The sequence below is a fragment of the Podarcis muralis genome, chromosome 3 (genome assembly GCF_964188315.1).
Source record: "Podarcis muralis chromosome 3, rPodMur119.hap1.1, whole genome shotgun sequence".
In the NCBI taxonomy this organism is placed as follows: Eukaryota; Metazoa; Chordata; class Lepidosauria; order Squamata; family Lacertidae; genus Podarcis; species Podarcis muralis.
Window position 1 is genome coordinate 95,665,703 of NC_135657.1, and position 19,884 is coordinate 95,685,586.

A 19,884-nucleotide genomic window follows, 5' to 3' on the forward strand; every position below is an offset into this window, starting at 1 on the left:
TATTGAACTGTAGGAAGTGACAATGTGTAGCAAGCCTTTGACAAAGGGAAGGAAGACAAATAAATTTGAGCAAGAATGGTCGAAGAGAGCTTTGGAACAGTAAGCAGGAGGGGAATAATAGTTCTAATGCTTTCTCAATTCTGTGAAAAGATTTGGCTATGACCCATCCTCCAATCTCCATGCTTATAAATTTTAAAATTATACAAAGCACTGTAATTTATAAATGAAATGCTGAATATATGAGACTCAAAAGTTGCCCTCCTACTTGGTAATAGTATGGGAGGAATTCATCTTCAGCCAAAGGCAAACATTTCAACTTGCAAAAGGAACAATCCTTTCTCCCTTCTCCCTGCATGCTGTTCTGGGGGGTTCTGGAGCCAATTTTGAGAGGCACACAGGACTTCTGCTTACAGTTGAATCCTATCCTATATTCTTCATGCATAGCTCTCGTTATTAATACAACGTATTTTTAAATTTATTTAAGTTTGTTAGTGTTTGATTATCACCAGCAGGTGGACTTAAAACAGTAAATTAAATTGGCTTTCCGATTTGCTGCAGGATGGTGTTCAAGTTACTGAAAGTGGAAAATTTCACGTTAGCCCTGAGGGATTTCTTACCATTCGTGATGTTGGACCAGCGGATGAAGGCCGTTACGAATGTGTTGCAAGGAATACAATTGGATATTCTTCAGTTAGTATGGTACTAAGTGTAAATGGTAAGATTTATAAACTGCAGTTGGTGTGGAAGTCTCTCTCTAAAAAAATTACCAGGATCTTCAGAAGAGAAGAGGCTTCACTGGCAATGCATTAACTGGTGGTAGAATGTAGAAATTATAAAAACTTCTGGTTCGCCAGAAGCGGCTTAGTCATGCTGGCCACATGACCCGGAAGATGTACGCCGGCTCCCTCGGCCAATAAAGCGAGATGAGCACCACAACCCCAGAGTCGGCCATGACTGGACCTAATGGTCAGGGGTCCCTTTACCTTTACCTTTACTTTAAAAGGGAAGGGTTGCAGGGAATGAGGGAAATGGAAAGGTATTTTGAAACACAGGTGTCAGGCACACCAAGGGAAGATAATTTCTACTGCATATTTATTCTTTGGATGGCTCGATAATAAGGTGTCCGCCAGCAAATTCACTAATAAGAAGAATATACATCATTGTCTCCTGTTTCAGAGGATGCCGTTAGAAAGGTAATCTAGAGTTTGGAATGGGCTATTTTTGGCGAGGTTTGTTCCACCTGGCTTATTTTAAAGGGTTGGGCTGTGGGGTTTTTTGTACTTCTGCAAACCTCAGAGTCTCCACAAGCTTGCTGATAACTCCTCCTTATTTCTCAGTGGCTGTTATGGCTACAGTTCTGTTGACACCACTTGCATTCACTATTAGAAGGAAGGTGTGCAGGGAAGTTGTGGCAGAATTTCAAGAGACTGAGAATACTGAAGAGATAAAATGCTTTCCAGGGCTTGGAGAAGAAATAGGAGTCTTTCATCTTTCCTAGAGACCACCCAGCCTTTCCCCCCCTCTAGATCAGAAATGTTGCTAAGATACAGATAAGATTACATGCTGCAGATGAGAACCCTGGATTTGCTTTAGGAAGACCTAAAGAGTCAGAGATTGCTTTCTTCCAATGCACTGCCTTTGAAACTCCTATCTGTTTTAGAAGGTAATGGGATCAAGTGATCAAGAAAAAGCCCAGAGCCTTTTAGACAGTGTGAATCTATCATGGCTCACATATTTTAAGTGTGTCTTTGGCTTATATGGCATTGTGGTTTGGGGTTCTTTAACACCTTTGTATTACAAAACAAAGAACAAATACTAATGGTAATTTATACCTTTTCATTGAACTTGTAGAAGAATGGAGGCATTCCCGATGCAATCTGTTTTTTCTTTAAGGATGTTCTCAATATATTGAAAATTTTCAGCTGTAAAAGTAAAACTTTTTAGAAAAAAAGAGATTGATTTGTAATACAAAAATGATGTCGTGTCTAGACTTTGCTTATAGTGAGTCATTTTTGTATGTGGATAAATTTGCAGCTTTTTTCTCCCCCCCCCCCTCTCTAGTTCCTGATGTCAGTCGAAATGGAGATCAGTTTGTAGCAAGCTCAATTGTTGAAGCAATTGCTACTGTTGACAGAGCAATAAACTCAACCCGTACACATTTGTTTGACAGGTATTGTCTGGAGGGTTTTACTTTTATTTTATTTCATCATGACAGTGTGCTGGTTTATTACTTGTTCGTTTTGTAACAGTAGCTTGAGGGGACATGGCAGTTTTGCTCGAAGATCAACTGGATACTCTACATCTTGTAATTCTTTTAGCTACGATAAATCCCCCTCTCTTCACAAGTAATCCTATATAGGCATATCCACACATCAGTTGCCTGCAATCTCAGTGGGTGGTGTAGCACAAAATGCTTTCCCACTGAGGCATAACTAAGCTTCTGGGATATTTCTACTGGTTGTATGGACTGGAGGATGGGGAGCACTTAGTCTAAGGCCCACTGACTCTTTGGAGACTGGAAGTGCAGAAGCTGTGTATCCGATTCCCTAAATCAGAGCCATGTGGCTTTTCCAGTTTCCAAGTAATTGTAGAAGCCCAACCAGTTCAAAATCTTCCCCATAGAAGCTGTACAACTATTTGAGGGAGGAAAAAGAGGAAGTACTACTATTCTCCACCGCAATGCGCTCTACGTGGGGCTGCCTTTGAAGGTGACTTGGAAACTACAACTAATCCAGTATGCAACAGCTAGACTGGTGACTGGGCTGCCGGGACCATAGAACACCGGTCCAAAAGGATCTTCACTGGCTCCCAGTATGTTTCCAGGCACAATTCAAAGTGTTGGTGCTGTCCTTTAAAGCCCTAAACAGCCTCAGCCCAGTATGCCTGAAGGAGCGTCCCCACCCCTATCACTCAGCCCAGACACTGAGGTCCTCCTCCGAGGGTCTTCTGCTGGCTCCCTCACTGTGAGAAGTGAAGTTACAGGGAACCAGGAAGAGGGCGCCTCTCAGTAGTGGTGTCCTCCCTGTGGAATGCTCTCCCTTCAGATGTCAATGAGATAAAGAATTACACAACTTTTAGAAGGCAGCTCTGTATGGGGAGGTTTTTAACGCTTGAGCCTAGGACTTGCCAATCAGAAGGTCAGCGGTTCGAATCCCTGTGACGGGGTGAGCTCTCGTTGCTTGGTCCCTGCTCCTGTCAACCTAGCAGTTCAAAAGCACGTCAAAGTGCAAGTAGATAAATAGGTACCGCTCCGGCGGGAAGGTAAATGGCGTTTCCGTGTGCTGCTCTGGTTCGCCAAAAGCAGCTTAGTCATGCTGGCCACATGACCCGGAAGCTGTACGCCGGCTCCCTCGGCCAATAAAGCGAGATGAGCGCCGCAACCCCAGAGTCGGCCACGACTGCACCTAATGATCAGGGGTCCCCTTTAAGCCGCCCAGAGTGGCTGGGGAAACCCAGCCAGATGGGTGGGGTATAAATAATAAAACTATTACTATTATTATTAAATAACAAAAGTACTTCTTCATGCAGCACACATCGAGAACTCACTCCAGCGGCTGCAGTTACAGCCACCAACTTGGATGCCTTTAATGTAGGGTGAGACAAATTCATGAAGGACAAAGCCATCAGTGGCTGCTAGCCACAATTGGTGTACGCTACCTCCATAGTTTGAGGCAGTATACTTCCCAAGATGGAAGAGTGCTACTGTCCTCAAGTCTTGCTCATGGGCTTCCCATAGGCATCTGGTTGGCCACCGTGGCAACAGGATGCAGGAGTAGATGGACCAGTGTTCCATCCCATCAGGGCTCTCCTTGTGTCCCTGTGATCTCATGCCAAAGTACACTTGTCCCCTTTTGAAACAACACTAGCTTATCTTTGGAAACAACTCTCTCAAGTTTTGAAGCATACTTTCAGGATCCCAGTTGTGCACATGTATAGCTTTCCACTCAAGTCTTTTGGAACTATTCCTTCCACCCCAGCGAGCTGTTCTGGGGATTCTCCTGACCTCTCCCCTCCCAAAGACCCAATTTTGTGGGCCACATTGGGGGAGGGAAGAGAAGGGAAAGCTGCATTACACAAATGAAAGGCTCTCGCTGATGGGGCTCATTAGCTGAGTCCTGCCCAATGCATGAGATGGAGACATTTTCTTAGATTTCTTAGATACTCCAGTCCACAGTGAATCTAGTGAAATGTGTCAACAAGGGGTTCTTTTCTCCTTGTTTCGTTTTGTGGTTGTGCAGCATGCTTGACAGTCCTTACTCAACAAACCATGTGAAGTTGTCAGCTGCTGATACTTTATTTATTTATTTCTTGCTTGCCATTTGGGGGATAAGCAATCAAGGTATGTATTTATGAACGACTTGTTGCCGACGATTTAATATAACAATTAGAGCTTTTATAGATCGTGGTCTTCATATTAGTAACCAGTCAGCACATAGTGTTAAGGGCACAGCCGCTTTATCGCACACATCTGGATGGCTCTGTTTACCCTTTTACTTTTATGTCTTCTTCCTGTTTTCATCTATTAGCCGCCCTCGTTCTCCAAATGATCTGCTGGCCTTATTTCGATACCCAAGAGATCCTTACACTGTTGAGCAAGCAAGAGCTGGAGAAATATTTGAAAGAACATTGCAGCTAATTCAAGAACATGTGCAAGATGGTCTGATGGTTGACCTAAATGGAACAAGTCAGTGCTTTTGCCTTGTGTGCTCTAATTATGCATGACATTAGCCTGGAGTGGCATAGTCCAGCGCTGTGTGCCTTATTGTCCAGGTTTTGGCCTCTTTGTCAGAAGCTTATATACAGATGTTGCGTGCTGTCACTGGGTGTAGAGTTATGTCATGTGTGTTATGCCAAGTCCTGTGTTCTGTTGTGGGACTAGGAGTTGGTGGTCAGTTGTGGGTTGTGTGGTTTTTGTTTTCAAATCAGTTTAGTGGCAAACGTATCCCTCCTGTGAGTTCCATCGTTGGTATCAGGGCCAGATTCTAAAGGTGGATTTGGCAGGTGTGGACATGCCAGTCCCAGCTATGCCAGCTCCATTGCTAGATTTGAGCATCTCTGCCAGTGTACCACCTGTGACATTGGCATGCCTTGTGTTCCTTGTTTGGCATAGTGGGCCTTCTCCACCTCCTCTGTCCTCTCGGCTGGTGTATCTTGAGTGTAGGGTTTTAGCTGTATATAATAAATAAAATGCACATCTGAAAACTTCTTTTTTAAAAAAGTCTTGCGCCAGGAAGATGTCTCTGATCTAAACTGCTTCCGGCAAAGTGAAAAGCAATGGTGGTGAGCAACCTGGTTTCATTTTCCCTCCAGAAAAGGTGCTTTGGGGGTAAAATTAAATGTTTCACCACAAACATAAAGCGCTTGGGTGGGAAGAAAGTTGTGGTGAGTGAAGGAACAGGCTAGGAATTTGAAGCTAGGGTTCTTGAACTGCAGGCTGGGGCTCAGATATAGTTTGTGCCCCAAATGAAGGAATAGCCATTGACACATGGCATTGACACCGAACAGCTGAAAAGAGTGGTGTAGACTCCATGAGCTGGAATGAAGTATGTGAAACTTTTGTAAGTGCCTCAAATAGCACCTACAGAACAGGTTTTAACATAGCGGGATTTTAAAAAATGTTTTCTCTCCCTCCCCTCATTCTTCCCTTTCGAAGTGTCTCTCTTCTCTCAAACTGCATACTTTTTTCTGAAAGCAAAATGCAAATAAGATGTTTTAGCACCATAAAGGTTCATCCGAGGGTTTCACAAATGAAACGCATATGACTCTTTACTTCTTTCCCTCCAGTGTGGAATGCTGCTTGAGGATATGAGCAACTCTATATCCACACTGCTTAAAGCGTGTTTTGTAATCACCTTTTCTGACAACGCCTAATAATTGCCCCGGTGGAATACCCATATCCTTAGTCTGAATGTATCAGCATAACCTAAATTGGCATTTGTAAAGCAATTATTTAATAATCCCTCCAAGGCCTTGTTTTTGGCAGTTATCTGTGCTTGAGGCATGTTGCAAAGTAGTTTGAAGCTATACTAAAATCTTAGAAAGGCAGAACAGCTAGGACTTGGCAGGTAATGAATTGCTGCAGCCAGGTTGATCATGTGAAAGGAAATACTTTTCCTTAGGATAGTTCTTCTGTTTTGAGTAATTGTGAGTTTTATTAAAGTATACTAAAAACTTCAACTGAACTCAGCACAAGGTTCTATGCTTCATGGTTTTGAAACATTACCAGAGTAACTCAACTACCCAGATTTCTCCACATAATTCGGACTAAACAGATAATATATACTGAGTCGTTTATTGTCTTGTCGCGTTCTCCAAATCCAGATCATGACTTTGACAATGTACATTTTTTGTGTGGAACTGTTGTGATATATTTGATAGCAGTCTTGTCGAAACAAACCATTTTCAAGAATAGTTGTGAATAAAATCCTAACATTTCTAGATTAAATATTATATAAAATAATTTTAATCATTCTTAAAAAGTAATTCACAAACAATTCTGGCAATAATACAATCATACTGGATATGGCTGAAATGATCTTAGTTTTTTCTTATTGTCTCTTTTTACGAATAAGCCTTGGCTTCTAATAGATGTCTGTTTGAGAGAAACAGGTCACAAAATACATAACCCCTAAGCTGCTGCCCTACCAAGGAAGCAAAACAGGGATTGTGGAAGCTGCAGCTCATGCACAAATTAATTTCCATAGCATTGCCAGCATTCCATGCCAGCATTATGTGCAACCAAGGGCACTGGTGGATCAGTTTTTTTTAAATAAAAAAAAGTTTGTGATTAAGTTATTTGTAGCTTGTCTCCCATTACTTTAAGTAAGTTTTTTTAAAAATACTACTAGGAAAATAATAATTTTTGTGCTACCTCCTAAAGGTGATCTGCAACCCTACACCCACTTCCTCGTGGGCAAGCCCCATTGTACTCAAGGGGGGCTGTATTCTCAGTAATGACTGTGTGTGAAGTCAACTGGTTGATTAATAGATCAAGTAATGTCACACCTTTTGGGATATCGAAAAAGGGAGCATTCTAGCTTATGATATAATAAGCAGAAGCAATCATTCATCATAGCTCCTGTGCCTTCTTTCCGAAAGAAAAGGGCTATCTTTAATATTTTCTTTCCCGTTCCCTATTGCAGTAACACACCAGAACCAAAAGAGCCTCAAAAGGTAAAGAACTGTGCCCCTTAACTCACAGTACCCCGATTTAAAATGCCCCCCAACTAATTAGTTTATCAGTGTTGTAGATTTTACATGGTTAAAACTGATTAAAGCATGTAGTAATAGCATTTTTGTTTCCAGGACTTAAAAAGTATTTGATCCTTCCCTCTCTCTCTCTCTCTCTCTTATCTGTTTCAGGCTATCACTATAATGACCTTGTGTCTCCGCAGTATTTGAATCTGATAGCTAACCTCTCAGGCTGCACGGCCCATAGGCGCGTGAATAACTGCTCAGATATGTGCTATCACCAGAAATACAGAACACATGATGGGACCTGCAATAACTTGCAGCATCCGATGTGGGGAGCCTCCCTAACAGCCTTTGAACGCTTGCTGAAGTCGGTCTACGAAAACGGATTTAATTTGCCAAGGGGCATTGGAGCTAACCGGCGTTATAATGGACACACACTCCCAATGCCACGCTTGGTTTCAACCACGCTGATCGGGACGGAAACAATAACCCCTGACGACCAGTTTAGCCATATGCTGATGCAATGGGGCCAATTCCTAGACCATGACCTGGACTCCACCGTTGCTGCTCTGAGTGAAGCCAGGTTTTCTGATGGCCAGCACTGCAGCTCTGTTTGTACAAACGACCCCCCGTGTTTCTCCATCATGGTGCCGCCCAACGACCCTCGAGTCAGGAACGGAGCGCGGTGCATGTTTTTTGTGCGTTCCAGCCCGGTGTGCGGAAGCGGCATGACTTCCCTTCTCATGAATTCGGTTTACCCACGAGAACAGATCAACCAGCTGACTTCCTATATCGATGCATCCAATGTGTATGGCAGTTCAGATCACGAGGCACAAGAAATCAGAGACTTGGCAAGCCACAGGGGGCTTCTGAGACAGGGCATTGTGCAGAGATCTGGGAAGCCTCTTCTCCCATTTGCTACCGGCCCACCAACTGAATGTATGCGGGATGAGAATGAGAGCCCGATTCCTTGCTTCTTAGCCGGCGACCATCGCGCCAATGAACAGCTGGGACTCACCAGCATGCATACCTTGTGGTTCAGAGAACACAACAGGATTGCCACAGAGTTGCTGAAACTCAACCCACACTGGGACGGCGATACAATTTATCACGAAACACGCAAGATTGTGGGTGCAGAAATGCAACACATAACGTACAGCCACTGGCTGCCTAAGATTTTAGGAGAGGTAGGATTGAAGATGCTTGGCGAATATAAAGGTTACGACCCCAATATTAATTCTGGAATAACTAATGAATTTGCAACTGCCGCTTTTAGGTTTGGTCACACGCTGATCAATCCCATACTGTATCGGTTGGATGAAAACTTTGAGACTATTCCACAAGGCCACATACCTCTTCATAAAGCGTTCTTCTCCCCGTTTCGGATTGTAAACGAAGGAGGCATTGACCCGCTTCTAAGGGGTTTATTTGGTGTCGCTGGTAAGATGCGTGTAACGTCACAGTTGCTCAATACGGAATTGACAGAGAGGCTTTTCTCCATGGCTCGGGCAGTAGCGTTAGACCTGGCCGCAATGAATATTCAAAGAGGTAGAGATCACGGAGTACCACCTTACCACGATTTTAGAGTTTACTGTAACCTTTCTTCGGCTCACACGTTTGAAGATTTGAAAAATGAAATCAAGAATCCTGACATCAGAGAGAAACTCAGGAGGTAAGTGTTAGTAAATGTGACTTAAAATAAAAATGTACTTATTTGGTGGGAACTAAACATTCTTATTTTTCAAAACAAAAACAATAAAACTCTCAATTGTAAGTTATGTACTTTCAAAGGGTTGTATCCAGCACTTCTGCTCACACAACAGGACTTTTCCTTCTCCTCCTCTCCCTGCATTCTCCCCAGATCTGCTTCCTAAAGAATCAGAAGAGATTTTGAGGGTGCGTGGTTGGGCTATAGGAGAGAGAAGAGGATGAGGAACCAGGAGCATTGGATACAACCCAGAATGTTTAATTTCATGGCAGTCTGTCAATATATTATATACACATATTTGAACTTGTATATGACACTACTGGAAGGGACCCGGGTGGCGCTGTGGGTTAAACCACAGAGCCTAGGACTTGCCGATCAGAAGGTCAGTGGTTTGAATCCCTGCGACGGGGTGAGCTCCCGTTGCTCGGCCCTAGCTCCTGCCAACCTAGCAATTCGAAAGCATGTCAAAGTGCAAGTAGATAAATAGGTACCGCTCCGGCGGGAAGGTAAACGGCGTTTCCATGCGCTGTTCTGGTTCACCAGAAGCAGCTTAGTCATGCTGGCCACATGACCCGGAAGCTGTACGCCGGCTCCCTCGGCCAATAAAGCGAGATGAGCGCCGCAACCCTAGAGTCGGTCACGACTGGACCTAATGGTCAGGGGTCCCTTTACCTTTATGACACTACTGCCCTTAGACAAAACTAAGAATGCCTTTGTTTTATCTAGATAGATGGATTTATTGGATAGATTTGCTGAACCAACTAATGTTTAAAATGTTGGAGGTTACCTTCTGAGTTACAGCAAAGGTTTACATTACCTTGCTTTAGAAATCAGCTTTCAGAAGTCAAATGGAAATAAGGGCTCAAACCTGCCTGGAAGCTGTGCTGACTAATCCTACAGATATGAGCTCATCCTTAGTCTGGGGAAGGAAAGACACTGTACACATCCAAGCAGTCAGCGAGTGCAGAAAAAAGGGGAATGGGAGCATTGGCTCAAATTAAGTCCTACATAAACACACAAGGGGAAGGCAACCAAAGTAAAAACCAGACTGCCATCTTTCTACCTCCAACTGTGTGACATTTCAGCTGTTATTCTTCAAAGTGGTATAAGGCTGAAATTGTGTTTACTGTATGATCTTCAATCATTTATCCTATTTTTACTTTTTACTTCATATTCTGTACTGAAAAATATAAACTTTTAGGTGCACAGAGTAAGATAAGACACAAAACAGAAGAAACAAGAAATAGTTGTTTTCTACACATGTAGAAAACAAAACACAAAACAACAACAAAAATATATTGTATACATTACCAAAAAAAAGGGGGGGGGGACTTCCTATTGTAGTTAACCAGTCCTTAATATAATATGGTATTTATAAAATATGGTATATTTATGGAGAAGTTTAACAATATTTGGAATTCATTTTTATAAATCCTCAATCATTCATCTTACTTGTAATAGGTTATATGGTTCACCACTGAACATAGATTTGTTTCCTGCTCTTATGGTGGAAGATTTAATTCCTGGTAGCAGATTGGGACCAACGCTGATGTGTCTCCTGAGCACACAGTTTAAGCGTCTCCGAGATGGGGACAGGTAAGTTTTGGTAGAAAATAAAAAATAATTCAGAATGAATAATTTCACCATCTTAACAATAATCAGCTATAGTGGCTGTGTATCTCTCTTATACTTAATTAGTCTTTCAGTTACCATCACAGGCTAGTATAGGAGGAAGAGTACCCTGTGGTAAAAATGTAGGAATTGGTTGAGGGTGGGGAGGCCATGTTCAGGTAAATCTAAGGCAGGCAGAATATAGATCAGAATCTGCTGTTAGATCTCAGAACGATGTGCAGTAGAGCATTTGCTCTGCATGCAGAAGCAACAGATTCCATCCATGGCATTGCCAGATAGCATCAGAAGGCCCCTGTCTGTCCAGGACAGCCACTGCCAGTTAATGTGGCCTAGTGCTATGGACCCATGGTCTTAACCAGGCAGGGGTCAGCAAACTTTTTCAGCAGGGGGCCAGTCCACTGTCCCTCAGACCTTGTGGGGGGCTGGACTATATATATATTTTTTGGGGGGGATGAACAAATTCATTTGCCCCACAAATAACCCAGAAATGCCTTATAAATAAAAGCACACATTCTACTCATGTAAAAACATGCTGATTCCTGGACTATCTGTGGGTCGGATTTAGAAGGTGATTGTGCCAGATCTAGCCCCTGGGCCTTACTTTGCCTACCCATGGTCTTAAAAGTGCTATTTTTCTAGAAAAAGAGGTCCTGGAGCTCACTATGAACACCTCCCTTATCATGGCAATGGCACCCACCTGTGAGATGCTGGAACTGAGTTCCGGCTGAAAAAAAAAGCCCTTGTCTTAAGCAATAATATAACACAGCTTCTCAGGTCTCTGATTGACTTGTTTAACAATAGGAACACCAAAAAAGGGGCTAACCTCCCCTCTTCCACCATATAAGTGAAGTAAAACATGGAGTGGGTTTTTATTGAAAGACTGTCAGCTCATTTCAGTGTATATCTCACAAAGAACAGTAAGTAACTGACCACCATTTTGCAGTTATTTTAATGCTCAAGGCGATTTGCCTATCTTCTCAAAGGACAGACTAGTCCTGGTGTACTGGAGTATTTTAATATATTGACATTGGATTTTCATTTAAGGGTCGAAATGGCAGGTGAGCTAAGAAATACTCGCCATCAGGCGGTGGTGATTCATGGAAGTGGAGTCCCATTGTGCAAGCATAGCATGTTCCATGCATGCAGCAACTTAGTTGACTCCCACCCACAGTTCTGATAATTGCAGAGTTTAATCCCATCTTCTGATGGAATGTTCTATCCATTTTTTTTTAATTGAGATTTGTCTAATGATTTATTCTTACTTTATGTGAGACTATAGGTTATGGCATGAGAATCCAGGTGTGTTTACTCCATCTCAGTTGACTCAGATCAAGCAGGCATCCCTTGCCAGAATTCTGTGTGACAATGGTGACAACATAACCAGAGTGCAACGTGATGTTTTCAGAGTGGCTGAGTTCCCACATGGATATGGAAGCTGCGATGAAATTCCTAAAGTAGATCTCAGGATGTGGCAAGATTGCTGTGAAGGTAGGTGGACACCCACACACAATTATTCTGAAAAGGTAATAATAATAAATTTATTGAATTTGTTCGCATCTAAGTTGCTTTGAGTTGATAAAGCAATTAACAGACAGACAAAAAAATGCCCACATAGATACATTAAAAACATCCCTCCACTTCCAAAAGGCTGCAGATAGTTAATGGTCAAAGACCTGGTTATTGAGGTAAGTTTTTGCCTGGTGCTGAAAGATATATAATCATGGCACCAGGCAAGCATTCTACAGAAGAGGAGCCACCACAGTAAAGGACCATTCTTGTGTTGTCCCCCTCTGGACCTCTGAAATAACTTCATTGATATTAGGCAGGGAAACAAGTTGAGGAATATAAATTATCAAGTTCCTTTCTCAAAGCAACTGTTTAGATCTTCTAAGGCTTTTAGTTCTTCTTGCACAAATCCTGCTGAATGTGGTGGCATAGTGCAAAACTTCTTAAAATTGAACTCTAGGGACATGGGTTCAAATCCCTTCCCTGTTGGGAAATCTTTGAGAAGTGAGCATTCTCCCCTGGAATGACCATTCTAACCCAATCTTAAAAGGCTGGTGAGAAAGGGTGAAAATTAAAATACCCATGCATGCCCTCCCTCCCCAGTAAGGACATTTGAACAAAGATGGAGTATCCATGTGATATACAAGTATTTCTTAAGCACTGTGCTTTAGAGATCCATATCTGGCAAAACCTAGACGTCATATTCATAATGCTTAATACATGTTCAGTTTGGACTGTACCATTTGAGTATGCATTGGCTCACTTTGGCTGAACCTCATCTGCTCTCCTCAAGAGAAGTCTATAGCTAGCACTGTTTACAGTAAAGTTTATCCTTATCTCTTAGACAGTCATCCTGGTCAATTCCCCCGGTCCCTTCCCAGACAAAACAATAACAGCAGTTGGGAAGGAGAGGAAGTAGCAGTAGGAACAAGACAGGACTCATTGTCTCTTCTGCACTGGAATTTAGTTGGCGTGCATGAAGTTTGTAGTCTCCTCCTGCCCCAATCCCTTCACTTTTAGAGGCAGAAAGAAATGTAAACCCCATGAGCCCCAATGGGAATAACAGTCCTCAACATGATCAGGACCTCCATTTTCCATCAAGAAGAGGTCACCAGTGCCTACATTATCTCTAATGAACCTTCACCACAGGTGGTTACCCCTCTCCCAAAGATTAAGGTTTTTGTTGGTTTAGGAAGAACTGGCAAGGGTGACACACTAGCAGAGTCCTACTTTGAGCTGCAGCTGAATTTGAGGGGCCTAGACCCTACTCTAAAGGGAGTGAGGATCTTCAAACCGTGGGTGTTTATATTTCAGGCTCTCCCAATTCCAAATTTGTTTCCATTGCACCCCTTTCTTCCTCAGCAGCTAATGGAAGCTTTCACTATTTTCAGACAAAGCAAGAAGAGGCTATTACACTTACAGACATTTTGTTCCTCTATATATCTTGAAAAGAGAAACACTGCTCCTATTCTGCAAACAAGCACTTTTCAATCAAAATTTGACAGTTTGGCCAAGGTGTATACTATAAAAAGCTGGCCTTTTTATTGAGTCTTTATTATTGCAACACTACATAATAGAATGTATCTGTTTTTATTATCCTTCTTGTTTTCCTGGAACGTTTAACAAGTACTAAAGCAGTGTAATAAAAAGAAAAACAAAGTGGCTCTTCCTCTGCATAATAACAAAATAATACTTGTTTGACAAACCATTGCAACCACAGAATTACTGTTTTAATCTGGTAAGCAAAGTAGTTTCTCTCTGTGTGTCTCTCTCTCAAAAGTGATTAATATTTCATTTTCCTTTTGTTCCAATACCCTTGACAGCTTTCTTGCCCTTTTGAGCTTTCCTGAAATGCACATCTTAAAGCATCAACATAAGTGAACCCTCTCAAACCACAGATCTCCATAGTGATGCCCCCTGAAAAAGGAATCTGTTCAAATCTTTCAGGCAGAAAACTTTGATGAACAAACCTCCTCTCAACAGTAAATAGCACATCACTAACATTCTCTTCCACTCTCAGCCAGCAAATCTACTGTAGGAAAGCTTTCCACAACCCTAGTGCACAGCTGTGAGTTCCCATACTATTCACCACCCCTGTCTTCCCATCTCTTAAGGGGTAAAGTATATAGCACCTGCAAACAGCTGCCTTCCTCGGCCTCCAATGTATAACCAAACTTCCCGTAGATGTTTAATTTCACTGTGACTGAAGTTTCTCTCTCTGTATGTCTCTCACAGAGGTACTTGATATTTCACTAAAAGATTTTAGGGAAGAGGTTATTATGAGCTTTTCCATACAGTTTTCCAAGCCAGAAAATTATAAAGCCACTTACAATTTACTGGGCACAATACATGTCTTTAAAATCCGAAAACTTGTTCATAAACCCCATAACATTCTGTTCAATTTCAGACTGTAGAACTAGAGGACAGTTCAATGCATTCTCTTACCACTTTCGAGGAAGACGTTCCCTTGATTTCAGTTTCCGTGAAGACAGGCCATCAAAGCACATGAAAATGTCAAAAACAAGGTAAAGGTTTTATTTATTTACTTATTTACTTATTTTTTAAAATGACAATATGTAAACATCCATGTTATTACTGAGGCACAGAAGTCTTTGGACACCTCCCAAACATTCAGCTGCAAGTCTTTATTTACTTTTGTCCTTCTGCACATGAATTTTAGGAATGTGGCCGTATCTTATCAGCTAGGAGGTCGTATGTCTTACTCGTTTCCAAAAGTTGCATTCCTTTTATTTGAAGTGCTTCATAATTAAATAGCTTTAGAAAGAACTCTTTCTTGGCTACTGCATCATGAGCAATCATTCAGAATCCCAGTCTTGTTTTATCTTACATAGGAAAAAGAATTTGGGGCAAATGCATGCTTATTCAGATTGCAAGGTTGGCTCCCCTGTGTGATCCAAAATACGGCCATTTTCTGTGCTGTTGTATTTTTTATGGGTTGCTATCCTTCCAGAGATTCATGCACTGAGTGCCAGACTACCATTCAAAATCATTTTGATAAGACCAAGTGGATTATGAATCATACAACAAAGGTGTGTTATCTCCAGTTCTGTTTAATATCTACAAGAAGCCATTAGGAGCGGTCATTAGGCGTTTTGGAGCGAGGTGTCATCAGTATGCTGATGACACTCGGCTCTAGTTATCCATAGCATCTTACGAGGGAGATAACTGGGGAAGCCTGGGTAATGGGGAGCAACAAACATGTCAGAATATCATGTTAGAAGAAGAAGAGTTTGGATTTGATATCCCGCTTTATCACTACCCAAAGGAGTCTCAAAGCAGCTAACATTCTTCTTTCCCTTCCTCCCCCACAACAAACACTCTGTGAGGTGCATGTGGAGGAGCAGGGAAGCAAACCTGGTTCGCCAGATTACAAGTCTACCGCTCTTAACCACTACACCACACTGGCTCTCAGTGTGGAACAGGATTATTGGATTCTTTAATTAATACAATCCCCGTTCTAAAGCAAATAACATTTATTTTTTAGAATCTTGTATGTCCTACTAATGTACAGGGCTTTTAATCATAAATATCCTGAACAGCTTTGCTAATCCAAGTGTACTTTTTCCACCTAGGATGATAGATGGGCCTTCCTAGGACTATGACATCATGCCTTCAGTGCATAGGCAAAGTAATTTATGAGTTGCATAAACAACACATCTAAAGTAAATTTTGGCCTTTCCTTCTCTCCTCCTGGTTTTTTCCCCTGAGCAGGAGGATGTGAGCATGATGTAAATATCTTAGGAAGTTGAAGTGTATGATTCTTGTCATTTTGGCTATGGTTGCATGGTAGGTGGGAGAGATGCTTAAAAATGTGTGTAGTACACACTGCAACGGTCTCAGATTTGTAAAATAGTCTGTAGCTTGCAAAACCTGTAATGGGATACCATGCTTGGAAATTAGCCAGTACGAGTGTTTGTTAGAGTTTCATACTTTATCATTTAAAAACCCTGATCCAAGACAATCACCAAGTCTTTAATCTTCCATTTGTTTACGAGTCAGTCTTTTAACATATGCTTATTTCCAGTGAGAGGCATTTTTTTAAAAAATGCAAAGGTAATAAAAAGGGGGGGCTGTGCATGTTTCAGCACTATGAAACAACAATAAACAAGGGTTAAAATTAATATGATGCATTTCTTAACATGTGATAAAAATACTATTAAATAATTGACAATGTTATTAAAAAAGCAGGGAAGACCAAGAATGCACCAAAAAAACAACCACCCTGGTTTTTGCCTTTTATTTTTTTTAAATAATATTTATTAAAATTTTCAAAAGTACAGAAAGTAAAGATTAAAGTACGTTCAAAGCCTTATTTTCATACATCTACTTTCCGGGACTCCCCCCTTCCCCCACCCCTACCATATTCCCCTTTCATATTGTTGGCTCCACAAGTTCTCAGTTCTAATTAAAACTTAATTTGTTTAAGCCATTATTCAAATTTAAATTTAAATTTATACAATCCTCATATTGAAAGACAAAAGTTCTCTCCCCAGGGCCCACCCCATTTCCATTCCACAATTTCCCTTTTTTTTTTAATGATAAAAACACCCCACACGATAGAAATATAAGAAATAAGAAAATAAAAGGTATAGTAGATGAAAAGAAACCAATTCAGAAAAAAGTTGACAAGCCTTTGGATTCTAGTTCTCCCCCCGCTGTCCCCGGTTTAATTTCCCTCTGATCACCAATCCATATTGTCTGCCTGGAATTGTTAAAATCCATAAATCCCATTTTTCCCCCAACTCCTTGCTGGCTTTTCTTTTTATAATTATTCTTAAATTTATTTTTAAACCTTTTAGCTTCAAATCTTTAATAGGCCTCCCCCCATTGTTCTTTCCAAGTTGTAGTCCAGTTTCCTCTTGTTCTGCTTGTTTCCTCTTGTTCTGCTGCTAGTTTCCTCTTGTTCTGCTGCTAAAACGTTCTTGTTCAGAAATTTAGTAAGTCTGCAGGGATTATTGTTATTCAGGAACAAAAACTTGCGTTCAGTCCCTCTTCAATAGAAAATTCTATTGTCTCCTTTAGCTGAACACCCTGTAGACACAATATTGCAGCTTTCCCAGAAGATAACCAGTCCTGTAGAATTCTGATGGTATTTTTCCACTCACAACCTTCTTTGTAATGTCCCGAAACTCCTCTAGGGGGATTGTTGTAACTTTGTTTTCTCTAGTCCAAAAGTCCGATTGTTATCCATGTTTTCGCCATTTTGTATCCAAGTTTTAACGGATTGTAAAAAATTGTAACAAAATTAACCAGCTGTCAAAATCTCCTTCGCTTTTCGCCAGGCTCCCTCCTTAATCACCCCGGTTCCCGGGGGGGGGTTACGTTTTCCTTCTCCCTCAATTCTTCCTCCAGCACAGTTCTTGTAGTTTCCCATCGTGGAATTCTTAGTTTAATACAATTCTTTTTGGACCTTGGTTTCCCAGTCCTTGTTTTGGAAGGTTTACAATAGGGAGGGGGACTGACTTCCTTTTTGGATTCCCCCCCGATCGTATCAAATCCGAAAAAAATTTCTTTTTTTCTCCTTTTAAACCCGGTTTCCAAATTACTCACGGGTTGTTGTTAGAAGTCCGAATTCTCAATGGAAGAAGTCAGCGCTCTCCGCCGGATGGCATGCGGCTTCGCTCGGCAGGGATAGCGAAGGACTCAAAGCACCACGCTTCTCCCCGGCACCCGATCCGTAGCCTTTAAAAAGGCTCCTTCACGAGTCGGGAGGGCGCTAGCGGTGCCAGCCGAGTCTCCATGTCCACGGCCTCCGTGGCCGTGGTTTTTAAGGGTCCCCGCATCGCCGGTGCGGTAGGACCCAGCCCCTGCCGAGCAGGCTCCCTCCGGAGCTCGGAGGGAGTCCGCCATTCGGCGATGGCGCCAACCCGGAAGTCCTGGGTTTTTGCCTTTTAAATGCTACCGTTTTATATACCGTATTTTTTGCTCTATAAGACTCACTTTTTCCCTCCTAAAAAGTAAGGGGAAATGTGTGTGCGTCTTATGGAGCGAATGCAGGCTGCGCAGCTATCCCAGAAGCCAGAACAGCAAGAGGGATTGCTGCTTTCACTGCACATCGGGATCCCTCTTGCTGTTCTGGCTTCTGAGATTCAGAATATTTTTTTTCTTGTTTTCCTCCTCCAAAAACTAGGTGCGTCTTGTGGTCTGGTGCGTCTTATAGAGCGAAAAATACGGTACTTCCATCAGCTGCAAAGAGATGGAAAGAGATCAAGTTCTTCGTTGTATTGATTATTACCTTTAGAAGCAAATATGCATCTGCAGAGTAGAAATTCCTGCTCTGCTGTTTCCAGGATACACTATTCTGTGACTGGGAATATAAAATTAAATATCCATATATCTTCAAAAGAATAATAGGGTCATTCTACACCTTAATGATGTAACATCTTTTCATGCTGAAGTGTAAAGACGTAGTGAGTAATGGCTGAAACGATGTCTCTTTGCTCAACCTTTTCAGATTGTTTCAAGCCTATGCTCTTCTTCTCCAATCCTCCTACAATACAAAGGGTCAGTTTTTAGCATTCAAGTACAATGGGGATGTTAGGACTTCATCCTACACTGAGCTCTTTTCCCCTTCAGCGCCAATCTCTCCTGCTTTCATTAAGTGTTGCTTAAGTTTTCTTTATAAGTGAAACTGAGATTCTGTTGGAAGAGGAAATAGTAATTCTGCTACGTAGGTCACATTTTATACACTGGAGAATAATAATGCATGTGTTCACTTGTAGCTGTAGACTTTTAAATCTGCATTCTCTTTCCTGATCTTGGCTGGCTTTCTCATCCTTATCTCAAGTAACATGGGGAGGAGAGAGGATTAAAGCACTTTATTAGAGGGGGGACGACTGCTAGCCTTCTGATTTTTTTGGAATGTATTACTGGCATTTATTTTAAGTCTGCAGAATGTAAAGCTCAATAAAGGGAGCACCTGCCAATCAGCATACTCTTTTTTTTTCTGCATGCGGTAAAGTTTTATGCCAAGTTTCACATCGTGAAGGAGTTCTGTTACAGCAGCAACACCTATTTCAAAAACATCTTGAGGAGAAAGCAGTTGCCATCTGGTCTTCACTATGTGGAGTCTAAGAACTTTTAATGACTATATCAACTCTGCATCTCATTCAGCACCAAAGGGTCACCATTGGAAATCATAACCGTTGTGGAAAGTTCCGAATTCTTTTCTGCCATTGCTAGATCCTCCATTGTGTGTCTGCAAGGGATTGAAATGCCTAAGCCTAGTTTGTACAGCATAAGCATACTCATAAACTAACCTTCTTTATAGAACGTCTACGTTTCAAAAAAGAAATGGGTTGCCCCTCCTGCTTAATATACTGGTTAACTTTTTGTCGTTGCAGTTCTGCAAGGGAGAATAAATTTTCTAACCTCACCATCTCATCCTTTGACGAGCGCAAGAAAGCACCTGTCATGAATGACTTCAAAGAATTTGTTGGTGACATGCAAAAAACTATCACAGACCTCAGAAAACAGGTGAACATAAAAAAGGTTCTTCAGATAATATTAGAAAGTGTTTCAGCAGTATAATCCCATACATGCCTGATCAGAAGTAAGTCTCATGAGTCCAATGGGGCTTACACCCAGGTAAGTGGGGGGAGAGTCACTGTCTTAAGCACCGTGCTCATTGTATGAAAGAGTGTGTGTAATGGGTTGAAAGTATGCTATTGGCACCCACTGCGGAATGGGTTGGGAGTTGCACACAGGAAAAACAATTTACTGGTGGTCTGGTTGACCCTCTGGAATGGCATAGAAGGTGGCACGAGAGTGGTGAAAGGAACTGGTAAAAGAAGCACAGTTCCCCCCCACTGAACTAAAGGCCC

The 19,884-nt window shown here is 41.8% G+C and overlaps 1 protein-coding gene and 1 long non-coding RNA gene across 4 annotated transcripts in view; one reads left to right on the plus strand and one right to left on the minus strand.

The window, feature by feature from the left end:
• PXDN (peroxidasin) overlaps positions 1-19,884 on the plus strand; it is a 76,663-nt gene that overhangs the window by 49,889 nt on the left and 6,890 nt on the right. For all 3 annotated transcript variants that reach the window (XM_028722426.2, XM_028722428.2, XM_028722430.2), the window contains 8 exons: positions 559-715; positions 2,062-2,170; positions 4,527-4,684; positions 7,363-8,866; positions 10,364-10,498; positions 11,814-12,022; positions 14,448-14,565; positions 19,405-19,537. In XM_028722426.2, the coding sequence (XP_028578259.2) occupies positions 559-715; positions 2,062-2,170; positions 4,527-4,684; positions 7,363-8,866; positions 10,364-10,498; positions 11,814-12,022; positions 14,448-14,565; positions 19,405-19,537 (2,523 nt within the window). The remainder of the gene's footprint in view (positions 1-558; positions 716-2,061; positions 2,171-4,526; positions 4,685-7,362; positions 8,867-10,363; positions 10,499-11,813; positions 12,023-14,447; positions 14,566-19,404; positions 19,538-19,884) is intronic.
• Positions 11,757-14,452, minus strand: LOC144327305 (uncharacterized). Its single transcript, XR_013392365.1, has 2 exons — positions 14,173-14,452; positions 11,757-12,049 (listed from the first exon to the last, which is right to left on the minus strand). It is a non-coding gene; the product is annotated as an uncharacterized LOC144327305 (long non-coding RNA).